At 50.1% G+C, this 27917-nt stretch overlaps 1 protein-coding gene across 1 annotated transcript; it reads left to right on the top strand.

Moving 5' to 3' along the window:
* Positions 1 to 40: 40 nt before the first annotated feature.
* On the top strand, positions 41 to 27917 carry ATP1A2 (ATPase Na+/K+ transporting subunit alpha 2). Its single transcript, XM_017864858.1, has 23 exons — positions 41 to 179; positions 5139 to 5243; positions 5427 to 5486; positions 7442 to 7645; positions 8156 to 8269; positions 8509 to 8643; positions 9349 to 9466; positions 11778 to 12046; positions 12880 to 13078; positions 13208 to 13317; positions 13494 to 13628; positions 14317 to 14506; positions 14637 to 14812; positions 18839 to 18975; positions 19501 to 19651; positions 19791 to 19959; positions 20196 to 20350; positions 20604 to 20727; positions 20926 to 21071; positions 21257 to 21387; positions 23977 to 24078; positions 24230 to 24321; positions 25626 to 27917. The coding sequence occupies exons 1-23, from the start codon at positions 168 to 170 to the stop codon at positions 25652 to 25654; spliced, it is 3063 nt and encodes a 1020-aa protein (XP_017720347.1). The 5' UTR covers positions 41 to 167; the 3' UTR covers positions 25655 to 27917.

The raw sequence follows: 27917 nt of genomic DNA, 5'->3' as shown, positions 1-27917 counted from the left end.
GGAGGGGAAGGCGGGGGAGAGGGGGAGAAGGACCTATTTAAAGCTACCCTGTTGCTTTGGCTGTCTCTGTCTGCCAGGGTCTCCGGCTGTCCCAGACGGTCTGGTGTGGGCTTGGGATCCTCCTGGTGACCTGTCCCGCTAAAGTCCCTCAGCCACTCTGCCCCAAGATGGGCCGTGGGGTGAGTATCCCTAAAGAGCAGGGGTCGCACTCTGGAGGGTGAGGGAGGCTGCCGAGGAAGGATGAAGTGAGAATGGGATGTGGAAGCAGAGGGAGAGAGAAGCTGAGTGGGATACTTGGAACTTGAAACTAACAGTCTCCAAACTACCAATGCGTGTACAGATCCCACGGCGGTCACATACCCTAGTGCTCTCCTCTCCTCTGCCCGCCCCTGGCCCCCTGCCCACAGTTAGACCCACAGCCCACCACACACACCCCCTCCATCTCTCCCTCCACCCCACTCCCACATCTCTAGCCCTTCCCTGTGGCAGTCCCTCCTTTCACTGCATCTCCCAGCCTCCCAGCTGAAAGGATATTTGGTACCGTGAGTCCTCCTGTCTTTGCCACCCCCTGAAAATACCCATTCCTCTGGGAGTCATAGCCTGAGAGGCTGGGGGTCCATTTTGAGGTTAGAGAGGGGCAGTGGAGCATCTGGCTCCCAGAGTCACCAAGCAGTTCCGGACACCAGTTCCAAGGGCCCTGAGTGCCAAGGACAACTGGGCGGGGTGTGGGGAGGAAGAGCGATGCGCCCCAGCCCCTACCCCAGCACCCCTCCGGATGTCCTGAGCAGCATTGTCCGTGGGCTCCAAGCCACGGGCTTTGAGGACTTTCCCAAAGGCTGATGACAGTGACCCCCCCCCCAGTCCACCCGTCCATGGCATTCTGCAGCAATGGCTACACCAAAGGGAAGATTAACAACCACAATGGGGCGGGCAGGGAGAGGGCTTTGAATTCTTGGAAATGAAATTCCCATATGGAGAAGAGTGGCCCAGTCCCTTTACATGCTGTGCCTGGCTGCTTTCCTTTTGTGGAATACTGGCAAAAGAGGACACAGAGGGAAAGGGCATGCTGAGGAACGGGAGGGTGTTAGGAAGACTGTGCCTAGGGGGAGCCATGGGTGTTTCTGGCCCCAGGAGGAGTCAGGCAAGGACATGTTATTGCACCGAGTTGAACAGCTGGGAAATCCTGAGCCTGGACACCAGGGTTCCTGAGCTAGAGTGGGAGCCATAAATAGAATCAGAGTGCATGCATGTATCTGCATGTCTGTGTCTGTGTGTGTGTGAGTGCGTGTGTCCTGACCACGTGTTCTCCATAGGCGGGGAGTCCTGCAGTTACTCATGGATGAGTACCTGTGTTTGTGTCTCAGCAGGCAAATTTGTAAATGTCCAAGCCTTCAAGCCTGCACAAGCATAAATGTCACTGTGTGGGGTGCTTGAGAGTCTGTGAGCCTGCCCTTAGGAGTTGTGAGGTATGGGTTTCATGGAGGAAGAGGTCATAGCTGCAGGAAGATACACTGTCTTGGGACCTTCAGCTGCACTTTGACATCTCTGGCTCCCCATGGAAAGGGCATCCCCAGCTGAGATGCAGGACCTCTGAGAAGAGGCAGGGGTTAAAGGATCAGATAAGCCCTTCACTTCCCCCATCCACGTGAAGAGAGAAGGAGGGAAGGTAGCCCCCTACCCTGCTCCATCTTAGAGCAAGGTAGACCCAGCTCAGGAGGTCCTGCTTAGGAGGTGATGAGACCTCAACTTTTCCAGTCTATCTTTTTCCTCTAGAACCCCCCAACTCTCCTTAATCACCATCCTCAGTTGCTGTGGGTGATGCAATAACAAGATGAGGAGCAGATCTAGGCTGTTTAAACTAACAGTCTGGGTGAGGTGGGGGTACTTAGGACCTGGAGCTTAGAGTTCAACCTACCAGAGACCCCTGAAGAGGGAAAGCATCTGCTACCCACAACCTGTTCTAGGGATGATTTTGCCTCTAATCCCTTCTCCCCTGCATCTCCACTGCAGAGGCAGGCTTAACTGTCCCCCCATTACCCAGTGGCTGTGAAGGGCAGCGTGGGAGCTGGGGGAAGGGACGACACTGGTGGGAGGGAGCGCAGCCTGCTCCAGCTGCCACAGAGAGGCTGAGATGGGGGGAGCGTTGGCAGATTCCCAGCTGCCCCCACTCTGTCCCAGCCTCTGGCTTTCTCAAAAAGGACTCTCTGTTCTCCTTCAGCATTCAAGACCCAGAGAGGAGGACTTGTGGTTGGGGGAGGGAGGAGCAGAGGGAGGTTGGGGGGGTCCTTGCTTCCTCTCTTTCTTTCTTGCCTGGGCAGCCGCTGGCCCCAAATCTCTGCAGGCTCCTGGCTGCAGAACCTGAGATCCTTGCCAGGACAGAAGGAGGGGGAAGGGGCAGTGTGTCCCAAGTTTTCAGCCTGCCGGAAAACCGGGTGGGAGCTTGGGGAAAGCAGGCACTGCATGGAGCTGCTTAGCTCAGCCACAATCCAGCATGCCAAAGTGCATGGACCAGCAAGTTTTTAAAAAGCATGCATTTGATTCCAATTTTATGAAATTTATTTTACATCTGAATATACAGAAATTCCTCTGTACCCTGCTCCTCTACCCACAGACCCAGCACTGCTCCTCTGTGTATGCCCAGGCCCTCTTCTGTCCCTGAAGTTCCTGAGGGTCAAACCAGCCTGATCTCTTGCCTCTGGTCCTTTGATTGCATTTCATCCTTTTCTCAGCTCTGTCCCACCACAGACAGTTAGTGAATCTAAAGCACTTCAATCCACTCAATTAAATGAATCCTCTTAGGTCACCCAGGAAAGGGAGAGGTAGAACCATTCAAAAGCCTTTCCCCACCCCTTCCATTGGGCTGCTCGGTCTCCCCAAGAAGATCAGGCTTTAGGAAGTCAAAATTATACCAGATTCACAGATGCTTCAGGTGGAGACAAATGCACAATTTTACTGGTCACCTTTTCTGAGAAGAGCACTTCTGAGCAACACAGCCTCTGAAAGCTCATATCCTTTTAAATCACTGGTATCTTGGGACAAACAGTGTTGACTTCTCCCTGCATCCCCCACCCCTACCCTTGCTTCTGATTGTACTGGTCAGACTTCTACCTCTCTAGATGCTGAATTGGTGACCTCTTATGAACAAGAAAACTGCCACACTTCTGGGATTGCTCCTGACTCTGATAAGTAAAAAATGCATTACCCTGGAGCACAAAAGACTTAGGGCAGTGAAGCTCTTCCATACGATACCACAATGGTGGATACATGTAACTATACATTTGTCCAAACCCATAGAATGTACACTAAGAGTGAACTCAAACTTAAACTATGGGCTTTGGACCATAAAGATGTGTCAATGCAGGTTCATGATTGCAACAAATGTACCACTCTGATGCAGGGTGTTGATAGTGGGTGAGGCTGTGCATGTGTGGGGGCAGGAGATATATAAGAACTTTCTCTACTTCCCACTCCATTTTGCTGTGAACCAAAACTTGCTCCAAAAAAGTATAATTTTAAAAGCAAACAAAACCCCAAAACTCCATTATCCTGCAAAAAAAAAAAAAAAAAGAAGAAGAAAAAGAAGAAGAAGGAAAAAAAAGGGCAAACACCTTGGCTGTGGATCCTACCCAGGTATCCACTCTTTATGGGAAACAAAAATTACATCATAGTGTGGGAAAGCTAATTCCTGAAAGCCTAGTGCAGACTTTGCACAATCCAGTGGAGAAACAGGCACCAGGTGGAAACTGAGAAGCCCCTCTATGACAAGGACTCTAGTTCCTGAGGGAAGTGGGAGGAGAGAAGGCTGGGGCAGAAGAGGAAGAAGGTACCTTTTTGGGAACTTTTCATGACTGCCCAGGCCTTCCTCAGCCTCTATCCTATTCTATCACCCCAAGAGGGCCTCCTCTTAGAAGGAAAGATTTCCCCCCCTCTCCCCCAGAAGTTCCCTGTGAGACCCTGGAAGGCTGGTGGTGATGAGCCCACAGGCCCTGGAGTGGAAGGGAAATCAGGAGCCTCATAAGGCTACAATTAAAATGTCCATCTGGTCAGGCGCAGTGGCTCACACCTATAATCCCAGCATTCTGGGAGGCTGAGGTGGGAGGATCACTTGAGCCTAGGCAATATGCTTGTGCTTGTGGCCCCAGCTACTTGAGAGGCTGAGGTGGGAGGATTGCTTTAGCCCTAGACGCGGAGAGTGCAGTAAGCTGAAAATGCACACTGTGTTCCACCCTGGGTGACAGAGTGAGACCCTGTCTCAAGGAAAAAAAAGTTCCTCTGATTCACCAGATAACCCAGGAATCTCTAGACTTAAAAGCTATATAAATTGTAGTTTTAGATTTATTCTCAGATACAATTTGTTTTGTTTTGGGACAAATGGGGCTCAGTTCCCATGTTACCCAATTGTGCCTTGGGGGGTCCAGTCCTTTGAGTTGCCTCCTGTCTAGTAACGGGCAGGCCTGCCCAGCACGTTGGAGAGGGCTCCCAGCACACCCCATGTCTCCACTTCCTGGACATTACCTGACCCTCCAGCTACTGCCTCCTCTCAGTCCATCAGGCCTGCTCTTTCCATCCCTACCATTCCACCACCAGACCTGGCTCTCTTCTGGACACGTTCCTGCCTAACCCCCTGGCTCCCCAAAGACTCTTGCTCCCCCAAGTTCCTGAGTATTTCTAGCCCTCTCTAAGTAAAATTGCCATGCTGTTGGGCTAAGACATTCCTACAGAGTGATTCTACTCCCTTAACAATCCCCCACAAAACCCTGTCCACTCCCTTCCAAAATTTTCCCAAATAGTGTAGGATACAGGTTTTCAAAATTTTTGTTTTGTTTTGTATTTAGCAGCAGGGTCCTTTCAACAAACAAAATCTTAGCAGACACCCAAGCATTAAACAGGTCAAGTAGTGCTTTTCAGTCCTGAGCCCCTCACCCTTCTCTGAAACTCACATGGGAGCCCTGGTTCTGCCAATAGTCTACAAACTGAGGGCCTGGGGTCCCTCACCCTCCATCCCCCCTGTCTCCCCAAAGGCAGCCACTGTTTTTGAACCCACCACCCCCACTGCCTGGGCTCCCTGGCTAAGTGGTGGGAATGGAGGCTCCACCCCCTCTCCTCCCTGACCCTCTGGCTCTCCCTTCCTCCTGCAGGCCGGCCGTGAGTACTCACCTGCCGCCACCACCGCAGAGAATGGGGGTGGCAAGAAGAAACAGAAGGAGAAGGAACTGGATGAGCTGAAGAAGGAGGTGGCAATGGTGAGGGAACTGCTGGGCCGTGGAGGAGGGGCCCCATGCTGGGAGAGCTGTCCCTGCAGCCCTCAGAGGCTCAGAGAAACTCCATGTCCCCCCATGCTGCTCACTTCACCCCTGTGCCCTGCAGTGCCCTCATATGCATCTTAGATACCTCCTCCTCAAAATAACTCACCCTCCCTTCCCCAGGATGACCACAAGCTGTCCTTGGATGAGCTGGGCCGCAAATACCAAGTGGACCTGTCCAAGGTGAGTGGAAGGGCTTCTAGGGAAGGAACAAAAGAGGCAAGGAAACCATGCAGCATCAAGGTGGCAGGAGCCTTAAAACTGTAATCCAGCCTTCTTTACAGATGAGGAAACTGAGGCCCAGAAACAAGGGACTGGCCCAAGGTCATGTGGCTAGTTGGTGGCACAGCCAGAACTAGAATCTGGATCCCCTGCATCCTAGCCCAAAGCTCTCTCCCTGTATATCCTAGAAGCCAGGACTCCCTATGACCGAGGCCCCAGAGGGCCTCCAGGCAGGGCCCTTCCCTATACCCCAAGCAACTTCAGTTGCACACAGCCTTCCACAGAGCTGACAGCTGATGCACATGGGCTGACAGCCCATTCCTGTGGTTACAGTGATTTGCTGGTCCCCTGCTACATGTGTGACATTGTGATAGATGCGTTACATACATTTCTCTAATCTTTACAACAACCCTTTGAGATAGATATTGCAGACCTGTTTATTAAACAAAGGAGATGCAGAGAGGGAGAGTAACTTCCCAAGGTCACATGAACAGTAACTGGTACAGTCAACTGCCAAGCCCTTCAATTAAAAATTTGTTTAAAAATCATTAATCAAAAAATGCTGGGTGTGGTGGCTCATGCCTATAATTCTAGCACTTTGAGGGGCCAAGGCAGGCAGATCACTAGAGGTTAGCAGTTTGAGACCAGTCAGGGCAACATGGCGAAACCCCATCTCCACTAAAAATACAAAAATTAGCTGGGCACAGTGATGGGCACCTGTAATCCCAGCTACTCGGGAGGCTGAAGCAGGAGAATCGCTTGAACCCAGGAGGCGGAGGTTTCAGTGAGCCGAGATCGTACTCCAGACTGGGCGACAGAGTAAGACTCCATCTCAAAACAAACAAACAAACAAACAAACAAAAATTTAGTGGATGTATATCTCCTTTATGGGCCTTCCTTGACTGCTCTAAAATTCTATGCCCCTATTCCTTTACCTTACTTTATTTTCCTTAGTAACACTTTTCACTATCTGGCACTAATATATTTGTTTATTGTGTGTCACCTCTCCAGATCATAGCTCCTCAAGGGCAGGGACTTTGTTGGTCTTGTCCATCTCTGCATCCCCAGGGTGACAATTGTGCCCGGCAGTGGATACACATTTATTAAATGAATGAATGAATGAATGGAAAAAAAAAAAAGAAATGGTCCCTGCTTTAAAGGAGCTCAAAGTCTAGTAGCAGAAAAAATGCAGTCATAGGATTCCAACGCAATATGGTGAGTGCAGCTCTAGAATCAAGTATAGAACACCATGGGGAACCAGAAAGAAGCATCTGAACCAGCCTGGGGCTGAGGGAATAGGGCCAGGCGAGGCTTTCTGTGGAAAGTGACAGGTGATTGCCAAAGTTGTGTGACACTGATGGTCAATAATGTAGGACTTGAGCAGAGTGTGGAAGTGCCCACCTGTAGTCCCAGCTACTTGAGAGGCTGAGGTGGAAGGATTGCTTGAACCCAGGGTTTGAGGCTACAGTGAGCTATAATTGCACCACTGCACTCCAGCCTGGGCAACACAGCAAGAACCCATCTCTTGAAAACAATCTAGGACTCTCCTAGAATCCTTGATAAAAAAAATCTGAAGGAAGAGAGATGGGGGAAAAAACAATTGACGTGTCTTTCCGGGGAGCTTATCCAGACTGCCTCCAGGGGAGATGTTATGGTCCTAACCATAGGTGTTGTCTCAATCCAATAAAATTACGGGTGGAGCCCAGTCAAACCCTTCTCAGCCCTCAAGCCCTCCAAGTTGCATCACAAATGCCACCTCCTCCATGTGGTCTCTCCTGGTGGTCCCCCACCCCTTCCAACCAGGTGGGACTTTCCACCTGGGCATTCTTCCCATGCCCGGGAGCTGAAGGGATGGGCATGGTGAGGGGCTGGATTGCTCCAGATACGTGCCCCTATGCCTCTCCTTGCTCCCTCAGGGCCTCACCAACCAGCGGGCTCAGGACATTCTGGCTCGAGATGGGCCCAATGCCCTAACGCCACCTCCCACAACCCCTGAGTGGGTCAAGTTCTGTCGTCAGCTTTTCGGAGGGTTCTCCATCCTGCTGTGGATTGGGGCCATCCTCTGCTTCCTGGCCTACGGCATCCAGGCTGCCATGGAAGATGAACCATCCAACGACAATGTGAGCCCACACGCCTGAGCCCTGGAACAGCCCATGATTGTCCTCTAATCCTGAATCCCCAACACAGTTGGGGGGTGGGCAGGGAACTAGGCCCTCACATCACAGTCCTACAGATGCCCCTGCACCTTAGGCTGGAAAAGTATTTGTAAAGCACTCCCCCCACACAGCACACGCACATTCACATACTCATGAATTAATGAAACAATCTCTCCCTGTTGCCCCTCACTTAAGTGAGCCTGTCTGTATGCCTGGGTCTTCACCCGCTAGCAAAATCCCAACCCTGGGAACATCCTAAGACTTTCCCTCCTGTTTCTAGTCTTAGCAGGCTTGAGGTTGGCAGATCAAGGGGGAGGTTAGTGAGAAGGGCTTTCCTCTCCCATCATCACTCTCAGTCACAGACAAAGGTATGGGCTCTCATCTTGGATGGCACTGCCTGCTCATCCCAAGTGGCAGCTGCCCCTTTAGGGTTGGGGGGAAGGTCAGGTCCCTGAAACTCTTTCTCCTTACCAGCTATATCTGGGTGTGGTGCTGGCAGCTGTGGTCATTGTCACTGGCTGCTTCTCCTACTACCAGGAGGCCAAAAGCTCCAAGATCATGGATTCCTTCAAGAACATGGTACCTCAGGTAAGATGGCAGGGCTGGGCTCTGGGCTAGGGTGTAGAGTTTTGGCAAGAGTCCAGCTCATCTTCTGTCAACTCCTGTGCTCTAAGATGGAGATGGGCAGAAAAGATCCTCCAACTTTCCATGCCAGCCCCTAATTTTTCATGGGGCTTCTCCTTCTGCTTGGCTGGGTGGGAGGCCAGGAGGAAAGTAAGGCAGGGGCAGATTCAAGCATTTCATGCGCTGCCTGTGGCTCCCCACAGCAAGCCCTTGTGATCCGGGAGGGAGAAAAGATGCAGATCAATGCAGAGGAAGTGGTGGTGGGAGACCTGGTAGAGGTGAAGGGCGGAGACCGCGTCCCTGCTGACCTCCGGATCATCTCTTCTCATGGCTGTAAGGTGAGGAGGTCATACCGGAGCAAGCACTTGAGTCTAAGGAGCAGGCTGTGTGCACAGCTGAGAGGGGTCCAGTGAGGTTTAAAGGTGGAGAGACCCAGGTCCAAATGTCAACACCTTGCCTATGCCCCTGTTAAACCTTCTCTCAGTGTGGGGGGCATTTGCAGTGCTTCCTTGCATCTGTGTGTTACAAATGCTTTATGCCCCAGGTATTTCTTTGTTGTCTACTTTTTAGCAATCATGTAATGAGTACCAATTATGTGTCAGCTGCTTTATATATGTTCACATGTGCTATCTGATGTAATTCTGAAAGAGTGTTGTAATCATGCAGGGCTGCTGCATGTGGCCATACACGTTGCATCCTGAATGACCCCAGGAGGTGCATTTTCATAAACTTCAGTTAGTGGCTCCCTCTGTGGTTGTGCAAGGCAGCAATTCTGTTTACATTCCCCATTTTACAATTGAGTACGTGGAGGTTCTGTTGGTTAAGCAAGTAACCTAAGGTCACATAAGAAGTCAGGAGGAGTCAGAATTCCAAACCAGAGCAGGGGCAATAGATGAGTAATGCCATAAATATGTGATGAGGGCAAGTGTAACTTTGTTCCTCGTGTCATGAAGATTGAATGTGGTTGGAGGTGGTTCAGGAGACAGCTGTGTGCATACAAGTAGCTCTGCCAGTCTGATGACTATGCAACCCTTCCTCCTCAGGTGGATAACTCATCCCTAACAGGAGAGTCGGAGCCCCAGACCCGCTCCCCTGAGTTCACCCATGAGAACCCCCTGGAAACCCGGAATATCTGTTTCTTCTCCACCAACTGTGTTGAAGGTGAGAAGCCAGCCTGCTCCCTGTAGGAAAGAGTCTGAATCCTAAATCCACGGTCAGGAGGAAGGGCTCTGGTAGTCCTTATCTGGTCAAAGCTCTGCCGTTGGTGGCGCAATTGAGGAGTCAGGGGGCCCTGAATCTTATGGAAACACCCTCCAGAAAGCAGGATATTGGCTGGGGGCAGCCTGACTCCATGGGAAATATGTCTCCCTTCCCCAGGGAGATCTCTGTTCTGTCCACCCCAAGGACTGAGTGGATTCCAAAGCTTTCAGGTATCAGGTTAAGAACCCTTTACACATGGGCACACACAGATGCACATATGCTCAGAACCAACCTGGATTCTTAGGAGTCTTTGGATTTGATTGATGCTTCGATTCCTTGTGGTTCTGGGCCTAGCTTCCTCCTTCTCTAACCTTTGCTTTGACTAGGGCCCCAGGGTGTGGGAGGGCCAGGAAAGCATTCCGGCCTGGTGACCACTTGGGCCCTACTTCAGGCTGCTTCTAAACCTTTGTTACACCAAAAGACATGTTTTACCATGCACAGACTATCCAGTTTGCCCCATTCCTGTTCTGGGTTCTAGAGATAAACAAAGGTCAATAAGAACTCCCAGAGCTGCCATCACTTAACAGCAGGGGTCCAAGCACAACTGAAACCTGTGTCCTCTGTGGTCAAGCCAGTGAGCAGAGTCAGGGCTGACTCAGAGAAGGAGTAGGAGGAAAAAGACAGAAAGAGGCCTCAGTAGACCAATGGCCTCTGAAAATAGGGCAAAGGAGGCCTCATATCCCAATCCACACTTCCCCCATCCATTACTCATTTCTCCTCAGTGTATTATGTTTGTCTGGATTTTTTTTCCCTCCTTCCACAAGTTGGAACTACAGTCACTTCCTGGAATCCACGAGGGATTGGTTCCAGGACCCCCTTGGTTACCAAAATCCAAGGATGCTCAAGCCCCGATATGAAATGGCATAATATTTGCATATGACCTGCGCACATCCTCGCATATACTTTAAATCACCTCTAGATTACTTATAATACTGAGTGCAATGAAATTTTTATACTGTTTTCATTTTAAATTTGTATTATTTATTGTTGCATTGTTATTTTTATTTAGCTCCAAATATTTTCCATCTGAGGTTGGTTGAATCTGTGAACGTGGAATCTGTGAATACGGAGAGCCAACTGTACAAATCAAAATCACCACACATTACATTTCCTAAGTTTGTTTTTTGTTTTGCTTTTGAGACAGGATCTTGCTTTGTCACCCAGACTGGAGTGCAGTGGTGCGATCGCAGCTCACTACAGCCTTGACCTCCCAGGCTCAAGCGATCTCCCACCTCAGCCTCCAGAGTAGTTGGGACTACAGGCGTGTGATACCACACCCAGCTTATATATATATACATACATATATGTATGTTAGATATGGGGTCTCACTATGTTACCCAGGCTGGCCTCAAACTCCTGGGCTCAAGTGGTCCTCCTACCTCAGTCTCCCAAAGTGCTGGGATTACAGGCATGAGCCACTGAGCCTGGCCAAATTTCCTAAATTTTTAATGTACTGAGATTTTGAAATTTACATTTCCCATAATTGATTTATTCAGAAATGCCTAGTAATATATTCCTATTGCTTACTCTGCAATTGGCTTTGAAAAGCGGAAAGGAAATAAATGAGATATTTGTTGGGCACCCACTATGTTCCAGGCACTGGTCTAAGTACATTAGAGCATGATCTCATCTAAATATTAAAACAACACCAAGATGGGAATTCAAGCAAGGATTCAAACCCAAATTTGGCTGGCTCCAATGTGCCTGCTTTTTTCAATACACCACCCTTTCTTCCTAGAAGACCCCTGTAACGTCACACAAGGGTTAGCAATTGCCTGACTTCTTCTATAGAGATTCATGCCTAATGTTGAGAAAGAAAAATATTAAGACTGATTGGAAAATCCATAATGAGTCCTTTACTTTGTGTTCATAATATACTTTTGGACGGTATCAAGTATGGGATTGATTTTACCAAAATGCAACAGGCAATTTTTATTTATTGAATTTCCTCTATTTGACCTTTGAGATTATTTGCAAGCTTCTCCCCAGGCTCAAGTACAAGAGAAAATAATTTGCTATTGTATTGATTCTGGGATTGGCGATCTATCCAGGGAAAGGAAGGTCAAGTGGGGACAATCTACTGAATGTAGCCTCCAGATCTGCGGCTTGGGCTCATCTACCCTGTGATGGTTTTCCTTGCTCAGGAAATAGGATGGGACTGCAGTCCCTGGGAGCCACAAGGCACCCAACCTGATGTCCTACCATGTTGCAGGCACTGCCAGGGGCATTGTGATTGCCACAGGCGACCGGACCGTGATGGGCCGCATAGCCACTCTTGCCTCAGGCCTGGAGGTTGGGCGGACGCCCATAGCCATGGAGATTGAACACTTCATCCAGCTGATCACAGGGGTCGCTGTATTCCTGGGGGTCTCCTTCTTCGTGCTCTCCCTCATCCTGGGCTACAGCTGGCTGGAGGCAGTCATCTTCCTCATCGGCATCATCGTGGCCAATGTGCCCGAGGGGCTTCTGGCCACTGTCACTGTGAGTGGGTCAGGCTGAGGTGCCATCAGGGGAGGGTCCCACTACTCTTTCCTCAAAGTGATAGAGGCACAGTTGCTTGTAGCTTCTCAGTACTTTTTTTCCCCTAGAGTCACATATTGGATGCAATACTCAGAGATCACTTAATACATGGCTCAGAGTTTGAGTTGAGAAATCTCAGGTGGGGCTATACTTGGACACTCAATTTCTGTTTTGGAGCTTGTCACGGTTACCTTTTCTCACAATCTGCCAGCAGTATGGGTCTCATTCCGGCCAAGTCTCCTGTAGATGCTGTCTCAAAGGTCACTGGTCACTAACCAGCAAATCCAGCGACTTTTTCTCAGCTCTCCTCCCTAACTCTGCTGCTGAACACAGATACTGCTGTCCACCCTCCTAGCATTCTCTCTTTTGTCGATTGCTGTGATGTGTCACTATCCTGGTTTGCTTCTCCTCTATCCCTTCCTGCTCCCCTTATAGTGATTCTCAGGCCTCAGCTCTCTGTTCTTCCTACATCCTGAGCGAGAGCCAATCTCCTCCCAGTTTCCAGTGTCCCTTCTGTGTGGATGACTCGGACATCCCTATGCCCAGCTCTGCTCTGGCCCTCTCTGGAGCTCTAGCCAAATGTCTCAAACCCCCTAATGGGCATTTCATCTTAATAGATACTCATGATCTCAACACATCTAAAATTGAACATTCATTATTTATAGCTAAGTCCCACCCATTCAAGTTAGTGGAGTAGAATCAAGGGAGGAGGAATGGAGCCACAGTCTAGGGTAAGGTTATGGCCATCTCTGGCTCCAACCTTAACCTTTTTTATTCCCCTCTTTCTCTACCAGGTGTGCCTCACCCTGACAGCCAAGCGTATGGCGCGGAAGAACTGCCTGGTGAAGAACCTGGAGGCAGTGGAGACACTGGGCTCCACGTCCACCATCTGCTCGGACAAGACGGGCACCCTCACCCAGAACCGCATGACCGTCGCCCACATGTGGTTCGACAACCAAATCCATGAGGCCGACACCACCGAAGATCAGTCTGGTGATTGGGTGCTCCAGAGGGAGTGGAGAGGATTAGAGGACGCTGAGAGCAGTGGCGTGGCGGGGTGGGTGGGTGAGATAAAGGCTCTAAAGGGAGCCATGCTCCTGGTTCTCCCTCATTTTCTCCCAGGGGCCACTTTTGACAAACGATCCCCAACTTGGACAGCCCTGTCTCGAATTGCTGGTCTCTGCAACCGTGCTGTCTTCAAGGCAGGACAGGAGAACATCTCTGTGTCTAAGGTAGGAGATCGGGACACACAATAGGTGTGTTTGGGGATGTCTCCAAAGACCTCTTGCTGGCCCCAGCTTTCCTTCTCACACGCTGTGACTGCGTTAGGGGTTTCAGTGCCCCCTTCACCTGATCCTCCACTCCCTTCCCTCCCACGCTGACACTGAATTCCGGTCTCTTCTGGCAGCGGGATACAGCTGGTGACGCCTCCGAGTCAGCTCTGCTCAAGTGCATCGAGCTGTCCTGTGGCTCAGTGAGGAAGATGAGAGACAGAAACCCCAAGGTGGCAGAGATTCCTTTCAACTCGACCAACAAGTACCAGGTCTGCTTGGGTTGCCAGGACAGAGGAAGAGAGAGGGATAGAAATAGGTGAGGGTAGACAAAGCCAAGGGGAATCATCACTAGGAGGAGTGGGGGTGTCTGAAGGTCACATTCCCTCCCCCTGCCAATCTCCCCAGGACAGCTCATATGACTGCTTGTCTGGTTGCAAGTAGACCCAGCTCCCAAACTTTACTCCATCCCTTACTACAATCTGTCACTCTCTCAACTCTTCTTCCCATAGCTCCACATCCTCTGGCCTAGCCTTCCAACTCTTCTACCCCAGTCAGTGAAACCATAATTCTGTAATTCCTTTATGGTGCCCCTTAGCCTTTAGGCCAAGAATGTAATCTCAGCATTCCACATGATCAGTAGAGGTAAAGCTCCCTGAGGCCAGGTGGTGTTGGGGATGCTGAGGAGGGAGCCGTCCAGCCCCTACCACAGTGCCTGTCTTAAACTGACCTCAATAAATATTTGTTGAATGAATGACTGTCTTACGGAAGTGGCTCTCAGGTTACAAGTGTTGGAACTAAGAGGTCAAAACACCTCCCTGCACAAGGAGATTCTTTTTGTTGACAATCCTGGATGGATCCGGGTTACTTTACTAAGGTGGTTTCCTTACCAGCTGCTGCTTTATGCCGCGCTACCAAGACAAGCATGGCCATCTCTGTAACTGCCTGTCGTCTCTCCAGCTGTCCATCCACGAGCGAGAGGACAGCCCCCAGAGCCACGTGTTAGTGATGAAGGGGGCCCCAGAGCGCATCCTGGACCGGTGCTCCACCATCCTGGTGCAGGGCAAGGAGATCCCACTCGACAAGGAGATGCAAGACGCCTTTCAAAATGCCTACATGGAGCTGGGGGGACTGGGGGAGCGTGTGCTGGGTGAGAGGCCAGAAACAGGAGGCCCAGAAGGGGATTCCCAAGCCTCTGCAGCATCCCTGGGATGAGGGACTGTGGGGGTGTCCAGGAAGCCATCCTGCGGCTCTCACTGCTCCCTTCTGCCCCCTTTCAGGGTTCTGTCAACTGAATCTGCCATCTGGAAAGTTTCCTCGGGGTTTCAAATTCGACACAGATGAGCTGAACTTTCCCACGGAGAAGCTTTGCTTTGTGGGGCTCATGTCTATGATTGACCCTCCCCGGGCTGCTGTGCCAGATGCTGTGGGCAAGTGCCGAAGTGCAGGCATCAAGGTACTGGCCTCCCTTCCTCCCCTCCATCCTAGCCTCCCTCACGCCAGAGGTCAAGGAGCTGCAGTGGCTGCTGCCCTGGGGAGGCCCAGGCCACAGTGACCTCCTTTCCACTGACTCACAGAAGAAGCTGTCCATCTGCAAGGAAAGTCCCACCCCTGCCTTGGAGAACTCACCCTCATCCCTTTTGCTCATAGAGGCCACTCAGAGAGGCCATTGTCCCATGCCCCTCCTCTCCCTCCCTGGAACAGCTCATTGTCCCATCTGCATGTGCATTCTTCCATTCTGATTTGAAGCACAATCTGTCACTCCTATTTTGGAGACCTAGTTGTCCTACTCTTCCCAACTACTGCCCACCCTCTCTATCAACTTAGGATGGGATTAGCAGGCTCTTGTATGCTCCCAGTGGCTCAGCCTATAACCCCACAGAATGCCTCCAACTCAAGGTTCTCTTGTTCAACTGCAATTGCTTCTCATTGACAACTCCCTCCCCTGTGCTATGTTTGTTGTTCGTTCAACAAATATTTATTGTTTACTGTGTATCAGACACTGTGCAAGGTGCAAACTCTAGCACCTTGCACAGTGTCTGATACACAGTAAACAATTTGTGTCACATGACACATCCAGATGGGTCCAGGTTCTGTGGGTACTGTGCCAGGGAGGGTGCATATAAATCATGCACTATTCTAAGCACTAAACCTGTATGATTTCATTTAATCTATACAACAACCCTGGGAATAAGCACTAGTATTTTTCCTTTTTTACAGAGAAGGAAACTGGGCACAAAGTAAAATGCCAAGGCCACACAGCTGGTGTAAGTCATAGAGCCAGTACCTGAACCAAGGCAATCTGCTATTTCTTAACTATTACACGAGGAGACTTGGTGCTGTGTGTATATGTGGTTTCTGAATCCCATAACCACTCTGTCTCCAAGGCAGGCATCATTATCCCTGTTAAGAGTAAAACAAGGCAGGCCGGGCGCAGTGGCTCAAGCCTGTAATCCCAGCACTTTGGGAGGCCGAGACGGGCGGATCACGAGGTCAGGATATCGAGACCATCCTGGCTAACCCGGTGAAACCCCATCTCTACTAAAAACACAAAAAAAACTAGCCAGGTGAGGTGGTGGGCGCCTGTAGTCCCAGCTACTCGGGAGGCTGAGGCAGGATAATGGCGTAAACCTGGCAGGCAGAGCTTGCAGTGAGCTGAGATCCGGCCACTGCACTCCAGCCTGGAGGACAGAGCGAGACTCCGTCTCAAAAAAATAAAAGAGTAAAACAAGGCTGGGTACACTGGTTCATGCTTGTAATCCCAGCACTTTGCGGGGCCAAAGCAGGTGGATCACCTGAGGTAAGGAGCCTGAGACCAGCCTGGCCAACATGGTAAAACCCCATCTCTACTAAAAAAAAAAAAAATACGAAAATTAGCCATGTGTGGTGGCAGGCGCCTGTAATCCCAGCTACTTGGGAGGCTGAGGCAGGAGAATCACTTGAACTCGGGAGGCAGAGGTTACAATGAGCCGAGATTAGGCCACTGCACTCCAGCCTAGGGGACAAGAGCAAGACTCCATCTCAAAAAAAAAAAAAAAAAAAAAAAAAAATAAAACAAATGGAAACTGCAAGTGGGTAAGTTGTTTTCCCAAAATAAAACTACCAGTAAGCGATGGACTGGGACTTGACCGGAAAGCCTAAGCTCCTGCTGCTTGGCCAGTGCGTCTTTCTGTGATCAAAACCATCACGGAGGCCCGGGCAGAGGACCTCTATGGGAAATCAGCTCAGGGAGGTATTAATTCTGCCTCAGAGAACTGGATGATGTTTGACAAAGGGAATGATATTTGAGCTGGGCTTTGGAGGTCAGAGTATTCTGCAAGGCAGCGAGGGAGAGGAAGGCATGTCAAGATCAGAGAACAGTGCGTACCCTGGCATGACTAGACTGTATGGGGCGTGTGTAGGGCTTGGCAGGGGAGAGGTGGCAAGGAGCACTGGGGGTTGAGACTGGAACGTTGGGTCAGAGCCAGTTGGAAGGACTTGGCTTAAATGCCAGAATTGGGCTTTATCCTGCAGGCCACAGAGAGCCACCAGTGTCATGGGGGAGGCTGAGCTTTTAGGAAACTACCTGGGTTGAGGAGGGACTGAATTTGGGGAAGAACTGGAGTCAGGGAGAGACAGGTTAACAGGCCATTGCCGTAGTTCAGGCAAGGAATGATGACCTGAACTAGGGCAGCAACAAAGGGAGTGGAGAGGAATAACCATGTTTGAGAAATGTTTTAAGAACTTGGTGACCAAACTGGATATGGAAGGTGAGGAAGATACAGGAGAGAAGGGGACAGGATGATTAGAGAGGGCAACATCTAAGGTAGGGAGCAGTTGCAGGCTTGGTGGGGTGGTGGGAGTAGAGAAAAGGAGTTCAATGTTGACTTTAAGCTTGAAGAGTCTATAAGATAGCCCAGGAGAGACAGATGTTCCAGTGAACATTGGAGTATGGTTTAGAGCTCATGAAAGATGGTCAGGACTGGAGATTTGAATCTCATTAGCACAAGGGTGCAAACTAAAGGCTTATAGTATATTTTATTATATTGCCCAGGAAGAGCAGACAGGTCAAGTGAAGGGAGGAGAATGAAATCCTGTGCCAAACCAATATTTAGGGGCAAGAGGAACCAGTGAGGAGGGGAGAGGGCGGTAGGACCCAATGCCATTTAATCTTCATGACCACCTGGAAAGGCAGGAATCATCTCTGTATTGTGCTGAGACCTCAGTGCTTGACTTGCCTGAGGTACTGTAGCTGGAGAAGGTCAGTGTTTAAACTTGAGCCCCTCATTCAACTCCAAAGCAACTGCTTCTTCCATCCTACTAGGCGGCTGCCCTGAGAAGCTGGGAAAGAGCATGCAGAGGAGTGGAGGGAAACCAGAAATGGAGGAGTGTGTGGAAGCCGGGGAGGGCAGAGTTTCAAGGAGAGGAGGTCAACGGTGCCAAATGCCTCAGAGGGGTCAAGTAGGATGAGGACAGCAAAGACACTTTCATTTTTCAATTGAGAGGCCCATTTGGCCTTTGGGTGGCAGTTTCAGTGAAGTGGTGGGAGCGGAAGAGAAGGCAGTGGGAACTATAGAGGCTTCCTTTTCAGTATTCATGGGACTTGCCCCACAAGCCCACACATGCAAATGCTATCCTAACCCAACTCTGCTCACCTCATGTTTAGAATAGCCGCTTAACCCATCAGATGCCAGCCACCCTCCCCGTCCCAACTCCATTCACTCTGCAACAATAGCAATGAACATTATGGTGAAGGCAGGGACCATTGTTCCTTACACCAGGGAAGATGTCAGAGGAGGTGGAGGCAGGGGTGTTGTCTCCATCTTATTCCTGTTCTGTACATTACGTTGCTGCAGTGATCAGTATTTCACACTAAGAACCTCATGTCCTATTTCCAAGCCCCTGTGCATTTGAGCAAATTGTAGGCCCTCTCTAAGTCTTGGTTTCCTCATCTGTAAAACAAACAAGTTGTTAAAGGGTCCTTCTGGCTCCGATTGCCTTGAATCCCATGAAATCCAAAATCTAAAATAATCTCCTAAATAATCCTAAAGATTTGAGGCTTCTCTTCCAGGGGATCCTCATGAACTTGTTACTCTGTTATGGATACTTTCCTGCACTTAAGTAAACTATCTCTCTCTAACCCTCTGAACATAACACAACTTGCCATTATCTTTCCTCCTCACCCACCCACCCAAATTTGCACAGACACACACACACAAATCCCCACGCTATATACACACACACACACCCTTCCCCACACACACACAAACAATCCCCACCCCCCACCCACAAACACATGTCCCCCACACACACACCCCACACACACATACACACACACACACAGCCCCGCCCCCCCCAACACACACACATGCCATTATTTCGGGGCTGGGATCTGCCAGCCCCAGACATCTCACTATCTAGCTTTCTCCTACTTTGGGAGAGGAATAGGAGGGGGATAAACCCTTAATACTGCTTTCCTTTTGTCTCCTCTCCTTCCCACTAGGTGATCATGGTAACCGGGGATCACCCTATCACAGCTAAGGCCATTGCCAAAGGTGTGGGCATCATATCAGAGGGTAACGAGACTGTGGAGGACATTGCAGCCCGGCTCAACATTCCCGTGAGTCAAGTCAATCCCAGGTGAGGCCTCTGCAGGAAGCCCCTGTTCCCCCTATCAACACGTCCTCTTGCACAGAAGGCTTGGGTGTCCCCTGGGGGTATTTAGACAGCATTTCTGGGACCTTTATAGGTCTTACCTCTGACACTACTGTGACTGGTTCCTCAGCCCTGAGCTTGTGTCCAGGCTGTGCCACTGAATTCCCTTGTAACCTTGGAGATGTCACATTCCCATCCTGAGCCTCCATTTTCTCACCACAAAATTAGGATGCCATCTCCACTGCTGTAGGAGTGGGATGTGAGTAAAGAAACTAGCCCAGGGCCTAGCAAACTGCACTTACGACTGCGATGATTCCGTGGTGAGGATTTAGAGTCCCATCCTCAAAGAGAAATGGGGGAAGTGAGTACTGAGGAGAGGAGAACTGAAGCAACAGGGGAAGCAGGCTCAGCAGGGAGCTTGCAGGCCGTGGTGGTGAGGAGAGGCAGGGGGCAGGAGGGGCTGGTACAGGTGCCAGGGGTCAGCTGTCTCTGCCCCCACCCACCCTCCAGAGAAGCCAAGGCGTGTGTGGTGCACGGCTCTGACCTGAAGGACATGACATCGGAGCAGCTCGATGAGATCCTCAAGAACCACACGGAGATTGTCTTTGCTCGGACGTCTCCCCAGCAGAAGCTCATCATTGTGGAGGGATGTCAGAGGCAGGTGAGCACAGCCATGGGAGGCAGATGACAGGCAGGAATCGGGGAGGCAGGGACAAGGCCAAGATAAACAGGTAGTGAAGGGTGAGGGGCCAGGCTTGGGCAGGAGTTTCGTCCTCAAGTGCTGGCTGTCTTCCCTCCAGGGAGCCATTGTGGCCGTGACGGGTGACGGGGTAAACGACTCCCCTGCGCTGAAGAAGGCTGACATTGGCATTGCCATGGGCATCTCTGGCTCTGACGTCTCTAAGCAGGCAGCCGACATGATCCTGCTGGACGACAACTTTGCCTCCATCGTTACGGGGGTGGAGGAGGGTGAGGAGGCTGCATAGGCTGGGATGGTTCGCAGGATACTGAAGCCAGCACCTCTGTTCCCCGTCCCTTTACTCCAGTTGAAGAATCATTCCATGACTCTAGGCAGCCCAGCCTTCTTTAGCTTCCCTCGAACACAAAATCTTCCTCTCTTGGGAAGACCGGCAGCCATGCTTCAGGGGCTGGGGGTGGGGAAGAGTCCCTCTGACCTCCCTGATGCCCTCAGAATCTCCCCACAGGCCGCCTGATCTTTGACAACTTGAAGAAATCCATTGCCTACACCCTGACCAGCAACATCCCGGAGATCACCCCCTTCCTGCTGTTCATCATTGCCAACATCCCCCTGCCTCTGGGCACTGTGACCATCCTCTGCATTGACCTGGGCACGGATATGGTGAGCACAGGTGGTGGAGGAGGGGACAAGCAAGGCAATCATGATGGCACAGTGGCAGGGGGAAGGGGTGCACTGGGGCAGCGGTCCCAGCTGTGGGAGTTACAGGAGACAAGCACAGGCCTGGAAGACAATGGGGTCTGAATACATGCTTTTTAAACTGTGTCAAAGATCTTCACTGTCAGAGATCAATTGCTCCTGTCATCTCCTACACCCCTTCAAATGCCTTCCCTGCCCCGCTTCCTACCCCACACAGGTTCCTGCCATCTCCTTGGCCTATGAGGCAGCTGAGAGTGACATCATGAAGCGGCAGCCGCGAAACTCCCAGACAGACAAGCTGGTGAATGAGAGGCTCATCAGCATGGCCTATGGACAGATCGGTGCGCCAAGCCCTGGGGCTCGGGAGGGAACCCAAGAGGATTCTTTTCCCAGCTTTCAGAGGAATGAGCCCCAAGCAAAATTCCAGGACAGGGGCCAGCTACCCAAGGGTCAGGGACCTCCATCTCTGGCCCTGAGGGGCTGTGCCCCTTCTGTTTCCTGCTCTGACCCTACCCCTGCCTTTGCCCCTCTACCCACAGGGATGATCCAGGCACTGGGTGGCTTCTTCACCTACTTTGTGATCCTGGCAGAGAACGGTTTCCTGCCATCACGGCTACTGGGAATCCGCCTTGACTGGGATGACCGGACCATGAACGATCTGGAGGACAGCTATGGACAGGAGTGGGTGAGTGGCACTGTGTAAGTGCAGTGCGCATGTGTGAAGGTGTGGGGAGCTGAATGCCTGGCAGGAGTGGCCAGTAGTGGCCAATAGGGATTGGGGCTAGGGGTGGATCAGGAGAAACCTTGCTACCTTCTGGTCTTACCCTTTCCTCCGACACTTTCATCTCTCTCTGCCCACCCTCCCTCCAGACCTATGAGCAGCGGAAGGTGGTGGAGTTCACGTGCCACACGGCATTCTTTGCCAGCATCGTGGTGGTGCAGTGGGCTGACCTCATCATCTGCAAGACCCGCCGCAACTCAGTCTTCCAGCAGGGCATGAAGTGAGTGCCCACCACACAGCACCTGCCCACCCCAGCTCTGGGCACACTCACCAACCCACACAGGCCAGGCTTCCCACTCAGCCCTGGCCCAGAGTTGTAAGGAGGGCATCAGATTTTAATCTTCCATCTGTATATCCATAGATAGGTTTCATATAGAAGAGGGAAGCCATGCTTCAAGCTCCTAATTTTGCATTTTGTTATCGTCTCTCTCCACCTTCCTTCTCTCCCTCCCTCCCTCCCTCCTTTCCCCCATCTCCTACTTGAGTGCCACCTGCTCCTATCCTTTGCCCATCCCCAAATTCAGTGTCTTTTTTGCCCACCACTGGCTTTCCGCAGGCAACCTAGTTTACAGCCCTTGCACTGTAGTTCTGGAGGCCACATGCTGCCAAGGATCCAGTTCAGTGCCTTCTTGCAGTGTGAGTTACAACGTGCCAGGCACTGTGCTAAGTGCCTAACACATTGTTTAGCCTCATGATAGCTCTATGAGGTGGGTATTACTGTTTACATTTCATGGATAAGAGGCCCCAGACAGGTTAAATGATGTGCCCAAGGTCACCAAGATGGTAAGGGTTCACCAGACCTGTCTCTAAAGCCCAGCCCTGGTTATTACCCAACATTTCTGTGCTCACACCGTCTGGCACTGTTTGGAACTCAATAATGACTGTGATTCTAGTATGGGTGGTGGTTGAGCACTGAGGGTTTCATGCTGGTTTCTTTTATTTTCTCCTACCATAAACAATGGCCACAATTCTTCACATGAGCTTGTTACAGTTTCTTAGTTTGGGGCTGGGGAGGGTGGGGAGAAGATGCCAAAGTGAAGTTAATGACACTTAAGGTCCAAGGGAGAACAAAGTGAAAAGCCTGTTAGATAAATAAAGGTAATATGAAGGAAGGAGATTCCCGTAAGCTAAAAATACTAATGGGAAAAAATGCAGTTTGAAGAGAACAAGGAGCAGAGAGTCTTAAGAAATTGGGTATAGTTCTGGAACCTGGGACTTGCTATGCACTGCGTGGATGACACAGGAAGATGGGAACATGGCCACACTGGCTACATCCAGCCCATCTTAGAGGCAGATGGGAAAAATAGCCAATGAAAGTCGGGCTGGGTACAGAGGAAGAGTATTAATACCACCGCAGGCCTCACCTTAGGTCCCTGGGCCACTGGGGATCCTCAGAGATGCTATTTGTCTTATTTTGAAAAGCTTTATGAAAATAAAGCACCCACCTATGAGAAGGCAACCAGGCTTACTAATGTGTCATTCTTAGGCAAAAGCCAAGAGCACATATCATGAAGTAGTGATCGAATGCTGATCCACAGTTCTGTTTGGAAGCCATGGATAGTTCTAATTAATTTTAAATGGGAAAATGTATTCAATACTTATTCACAAATGTAGCTTGAGAGACAAACAATTAAATGTGGCCTTTACAGAAGAAAATAAGGAGGTCTTTAGTGAGTGAAAATTTGGAAATCACTGGCCTGAACCAAAAAGAGGTGCCCTGTGTAAGAATACAAAAGATGAAGTAGCAGAGCACAGTGGTTCACACCTGTAATCCCAGCACTTTGGGAGGCCGAGACAGGAGAATCACTTGAGCCCAAGAGTTTGGTACTAGCCTGGGCGCATGGTGAAACTCTATCTCTACAAAAAATACAAAAATTAGCAGGGCATGGTGGCGCACACCTGTAATTCCAGCTACTGGAGAGGCTGAGGCAAGAGGATCACTTGAGCCCGGGAGGTGGGGATTACAGTGAGCTGTGATTGTGCGGCCTGGGCAACAGAGTAAGACTCTGTCTCAAAAGAAAAAAAGAAAAAAAAAAGTGGAATAACAATATGACTAACATTTTCCATGTTTCAGAGCTTTTCATGTGTTATCTCCCTTAATTTTCCCAGCAACCCTATGATAAAAATGTAAAATCTCCATTTTATAGAGAAGGAACATGAGGCTCAGAGAAATTCAACATTGCCTGCAACCCAAAACTAGTCAATGGCAGAATTGGGAATAGATACCACCTGTCTGACTGCAGAAACTGACCTCAGAACCTCCTTATTCTATCCTGCTTTTCAATTCTGATACAGTGAACATATATTAACCACTTATTATGCAGTGGGCATCCCCTTTACATTATCTGAATTCAATATCTATGATGAAACCACCACCAGGAACTGTGGGAGATGCTGAGACGGTAGAAGACACACATGGGCCCTGCACTGAAGGAGCTTTCAAGCATCTTGCTCGGGAGACGACACTTTCACGGGCCCTATGCCTGGAGCAATAACAAGATCATGAGACAGGCCCTATGTTGACCACCGTGTCTCCAGTACAGAACACGTCACCCAACACCTAGAAACAATTATTTAATGAATGAATATACGTGCAATAGACAACATTCGGAGGTAAACTCAGTAAGCAGAAAAACAAATAACATCTTCCTTTGGTTACATAAAGCATGAGAAGAGGATGTTGGAAGAAGACATGGGACTATGTCATTTAGAATTCTCTCTCATCTTTCCCTTGCACCCCAGGGGTATCCCAGGATCTCTGCCTCCTTGATCCCCCTTCACCTACCACCCTCCTTTCTTTGCCTTTCAGGAACAAGATCCTGATTTTTGGGCTCCTGGAGGAGACGGCGTTGGCTGCCTTTCTCTCTTACTGCCCAGGCATGGGTGTAGCCCTCCGCATGTACCCGCTCAAGTGAGTGTCTCTTTTGGGCAGCCTGAGTAGTCATATAGGTGGCCTTCAGCCTCCTCCAGGATCCAGGTTCTGATCGGTTTGAATGCTCCTTTATGTGATAGCCGCCAAGCTGACCTCTGATGCTCCTGACACTCTCCTCCATTGCTTTCAGAGTCACCTGGTGGTTCTGCGCCTTCCCCTATAGCCTCCTCATCTTCATCTATGACGAGGTCCGAAAGCTTATCCTGCGGCGGTATCCTGGTGGTAAGCCCCTCCACATCCCCCCCAGCAAAGTGCAAGCCCCTCCAACAGCTCCTCCCTCCAGGACCATACACAGACTCCACTCCCACTGCTGGTTCCTGCTCCTGTTCCTCAACACCCTCAGATCCTGGGGTCCCAGGTCCCAGGAGCCCTGACTCTTTCGAAGGTGTTGTCTCTGCCCTCTTCCTGTCAGATTCTAAGTCCCGCCTAACTCACAGTTGGTCTCCAAGGCCCTCCACTTTCCACCTGAAACTACAGAACATCAGAATTAGAAGGGCCTTTCCAGGTCACCTAGTCCCACCTCCGTATTTTACAGATAGAGGAGGCTCAGAGGTGAATCTGTTCAGGATCGCAAAGCAAAGAATAGCAGGACTGGTACTAGAACCCAGGCCTCCTGATCCCCATGCATCAACTGACAAGTTATTGGTTTTCCTATAAGCGTTTTTTTATCACTTAGTAGAGGTTAAAATATGGTGGCTTACAAACCAAATACTGTCCAGGAATACTGTTTGGTTTGACCTCTCCCATATTTTTTGTGTGTGGGGAGGAGGGGGGATTAATTGGTCCAGTATAGAAAATTTGGGGTCTTTCACATAAAATCTGAATTCAACTTCTCCTGAAGAATCAGAAGAGCTGTTAACCCCATGTCCACATCTCTGCACAGCAATAATGGACAGCTGCTCCCTTAGACTCTCATTCGTTACCTGAAGAGGCCCTGTGGCATTTGCATTTTCACCCCCGACCTACTCTGCCCCAGCCTCCACTGTGCTAAATACAAGTCTCCCCTAAAGGCAGGCTCACCCTCCCTTCCTTTGAACTATGGCCTCAGCGTACTGGACCTGCCCCCCCCCCCTTGCACCTTCCTTTTTTTTTTTTTTTTTTTTTTTTTGAGACAGAGTGTCGCTCTGTCCCCTAGCCAGGAGTGTAGAGCAGTGGCGCGATCTTGGCTCACTGCAACCTCCGCCTCCTGGGTTCAAGCAATTATCTTGCCTCAGCCTCCAGAGTAGCTGGGATTGCAGGCACATGCCTCCACGCCCAACTAATTTTTTGTATTTTTAGTAGAGACAGGGTTTCACTGTGTTAGCCAGGAGTCTCGATCTCCACCTGCCTCGACCTCCCAATGTGCTGGGATTATAGGCGTGAGCCACTGCTCCTGGCCTCCTTTCACCTTCCTAAGCCACTTTCCTCAGTGCCCTTCACCAGGCTTCTCCTTCTACCTGGTCTCAGCGACCCAAGCCCCTAGGATATTGACATCTTGCCTTCTTTTAAGTTCACACTGCAATCTCCACTCCCAATCTCTCTAACAGGCTGGGTGGAGAAGGAGACATACTACTGACCCCATTGGAAGAAGAACCAGGCACAGAAAGATGGGGAGCTCTGGAGGTGTTGGGGTGATGGAGAGGGATGGAAATGACGGGTGGCATTGGGTGGCAAGATTTGGGGAGAGATAATGAGGCAACTCAGCAGGCTAAGTTGCGGGGTAAATAAATTGGGGTGATGACCCCATAGACCTAACTGTGAACAATCAGATTAGACACTACGTTAGAGTCCCCCCACCAGATCCTTTTCTATCCCACTCCACTATGTTGTCTATTTTTTCTGAAGAATTAAGGGTTACCCCACCCTCCCCACTCCCATCCCTTCAATCCCACCTCCTACTGTAATAGATCAGCATCCAAAGGCAGGAACCTGTCTAAACCAGAAGGAAGCCCTCTCAGATCACCCCAGCTTCACTCCACTTCCCACTTCCACCCCCGTTGGCTTCCTGCAGGACTCTATCCCTGGCTTCCTCTTCAGACCTTGCAATCACAAAAGGTTCTTCGGGTGAGTGCAAGAGCCTGAGGCTGGAAAAGGCTGACTTGTCTCCCAGTCAAGGCTGGTAAGGGACCTGCAGGGAGAGCTGGGCAGACAGGTGGGAGGCGGGGGTAGTGCTGGCTGGAGGAAGGAAACAACAAAGGAAGCGAGGTAGTGCCAATGACAAGACATTTGACGTGTCTTGAGTCTCCAGATAGATGTCATGGACTCCAGCTCTATGTCCTGCCTTTTAGAATACCCCACCGGCAGAACAAACTCAGATCTCATCAGGGTAGCAGCAAAGGCAGGACCAGAAGACAATCAAGAGCTTCCAGAAACGCCACACCTGTGTGCCACAGAATTCCCCGCTGACCCTTGGTTAGGGGTCCTCTTGGTCCACAAGGCCCAGATGTCACTCATGTAATTAATAACACCTCACCTTCTGTAATACTAAGTCCTCAGAGCTCCATGCTGTTCTGAGAGGGATGGCCACAAGTTTTTTCCCAACCCCTTCCATTCCCTTTCTCTTCATGCCCATCCCGATGAACCTGCATCATTCCCTGGCACTGCCAAGGCAACCCTAGAAAAGGAGTTCCCTGGCCATTGGCTAGAATCAGGGTGGAGAAATTCCCAGAACCTTCCTGTCTCCCAGGGCAGGGACATGTATGCTTCCAGGGACAAGCTTAGGTCATGAACATGATCAAAACCTTTGGACAAGAGGAAAAATATTACGAGATTTGCTTTTGCCAGGCGCGGTGGCTCACGCCTGTAATCCCAGCACTTTGGGAGGCTGAGGCAGGTGGATCATGAAGTCAGGAGTTCGAGGCCAGCCTGGCCAACATGATGAAACCCTGTCTCTACTAAAAATACAAAAAAATTAGCCAGGCATGGTGGTGCACGCCTGTAATCCCAGCTACTCAGGAGGCTGAGGTAGAATTGCTTGAACCTGGGAGGCGGAGGTTGTAGTGAGCTGAGATCATGCCTTTGCACTCCAGCCTGGGTGAAAGGGCAAGACTCCATCTCAAAAAAAAAAAAAAAATTTGCTTTTGACGTCTTAGGTGGCAGGGCTATTCCCTCCAGGCAAATGCCCTTCACACCGACGATCATTGTGCCCACTTTCCCTGGGCTGGAGAGTTGGTTTCAGGTTCCCACAGGAGATACCTTTCTTTCCCTTACTCCCTATCTAACATTTTTGCTCTACAGGCAGCTTTGCCCATTCTCTAAGCCTGGCTTAGAAGGCACTGGGAATGTCCTGTAGAGAGAGACCTAGATAAGTCATGCAAGTGAGAGAGACATCTGAGGAAAATGGGAGACCTAAGGCAGACAGGAAGGAAGCACAAAAAACAAGCATTGGGTCAGACCCATAAACCACCTCCCAAATGCTGTCATTTCATTGCACTGGAATTTAGCTTTATCAGAAGCACCTGGAAGTAAGGGAGTCATTGCCTTGGGCCTGGGAATCTAAGTGGGAGACCATATTAATTTGGGTCCGATTAATTGGAGATTACTAACTGTGGACAAAAGTTTATCTTTGCACAATCAAAAATGGCATTTGTTTAGTAAATTAAGAGTATAAACAATATTGCTAGAGGTGGCATGTTTAGTCTACCGAAAACAATACTTTTCAGGCACTTTAGAAATATCCTTTTAGAAGCAGCAAGTGCATGGGCTAATTATCATCAATCTTTATGTATTTGTTAAAGAAACATCTACAGGATCTTTATTGGTGACCTTTTGTAAGACATTAGTTTGAGGTACTACCTATGTACTTGAAAATAATAAAGTTGCATTTCTTTATGAAAAAA

Source organism: Rhinopithecus bieti, unplaced genomic scaffold (genome assembly GCF_001698545.2).
Source record: "Rhinopithecus bieti isolate Rb0 unplaced genomic scaffold, ASM169854v2 scaffold_77291, whole genome shotgun sequence".
Taxonomy (NCBI): domain Eukaryota; kingdom Metazoa; phylum Chordata; class Mammalia; order Primates; family Cercopithecidae; genus Rhinopithecus; species Rhinopithecus bieti.
This window is presented reverse-complemented; position numbering and strand designations above follow the sequence as displayed.

What these genes read in the sequence shown, in the direction of transcription:
- ATP1A2 (XM_017864858.1), top strand. An exon ending in ACTGGGGGAGCGTGTGCTGG is followed by an intron (nt 14,507 to 14,636) that starts GTGAGAGGCCAG and finishes GCCCCCTTTCAG; the next exon opens with GGTTCTGTCAACTGAATCTG. An exon ending in CTCCGCATGTACCCGCTCAA is followed by an intron (nt 24,079 to 24,229) that starts GTGAGTGTCTCT and finishes CATTGCTTTCAG; the next exon opens with AGTCACCTGGTGGTTCTGCG.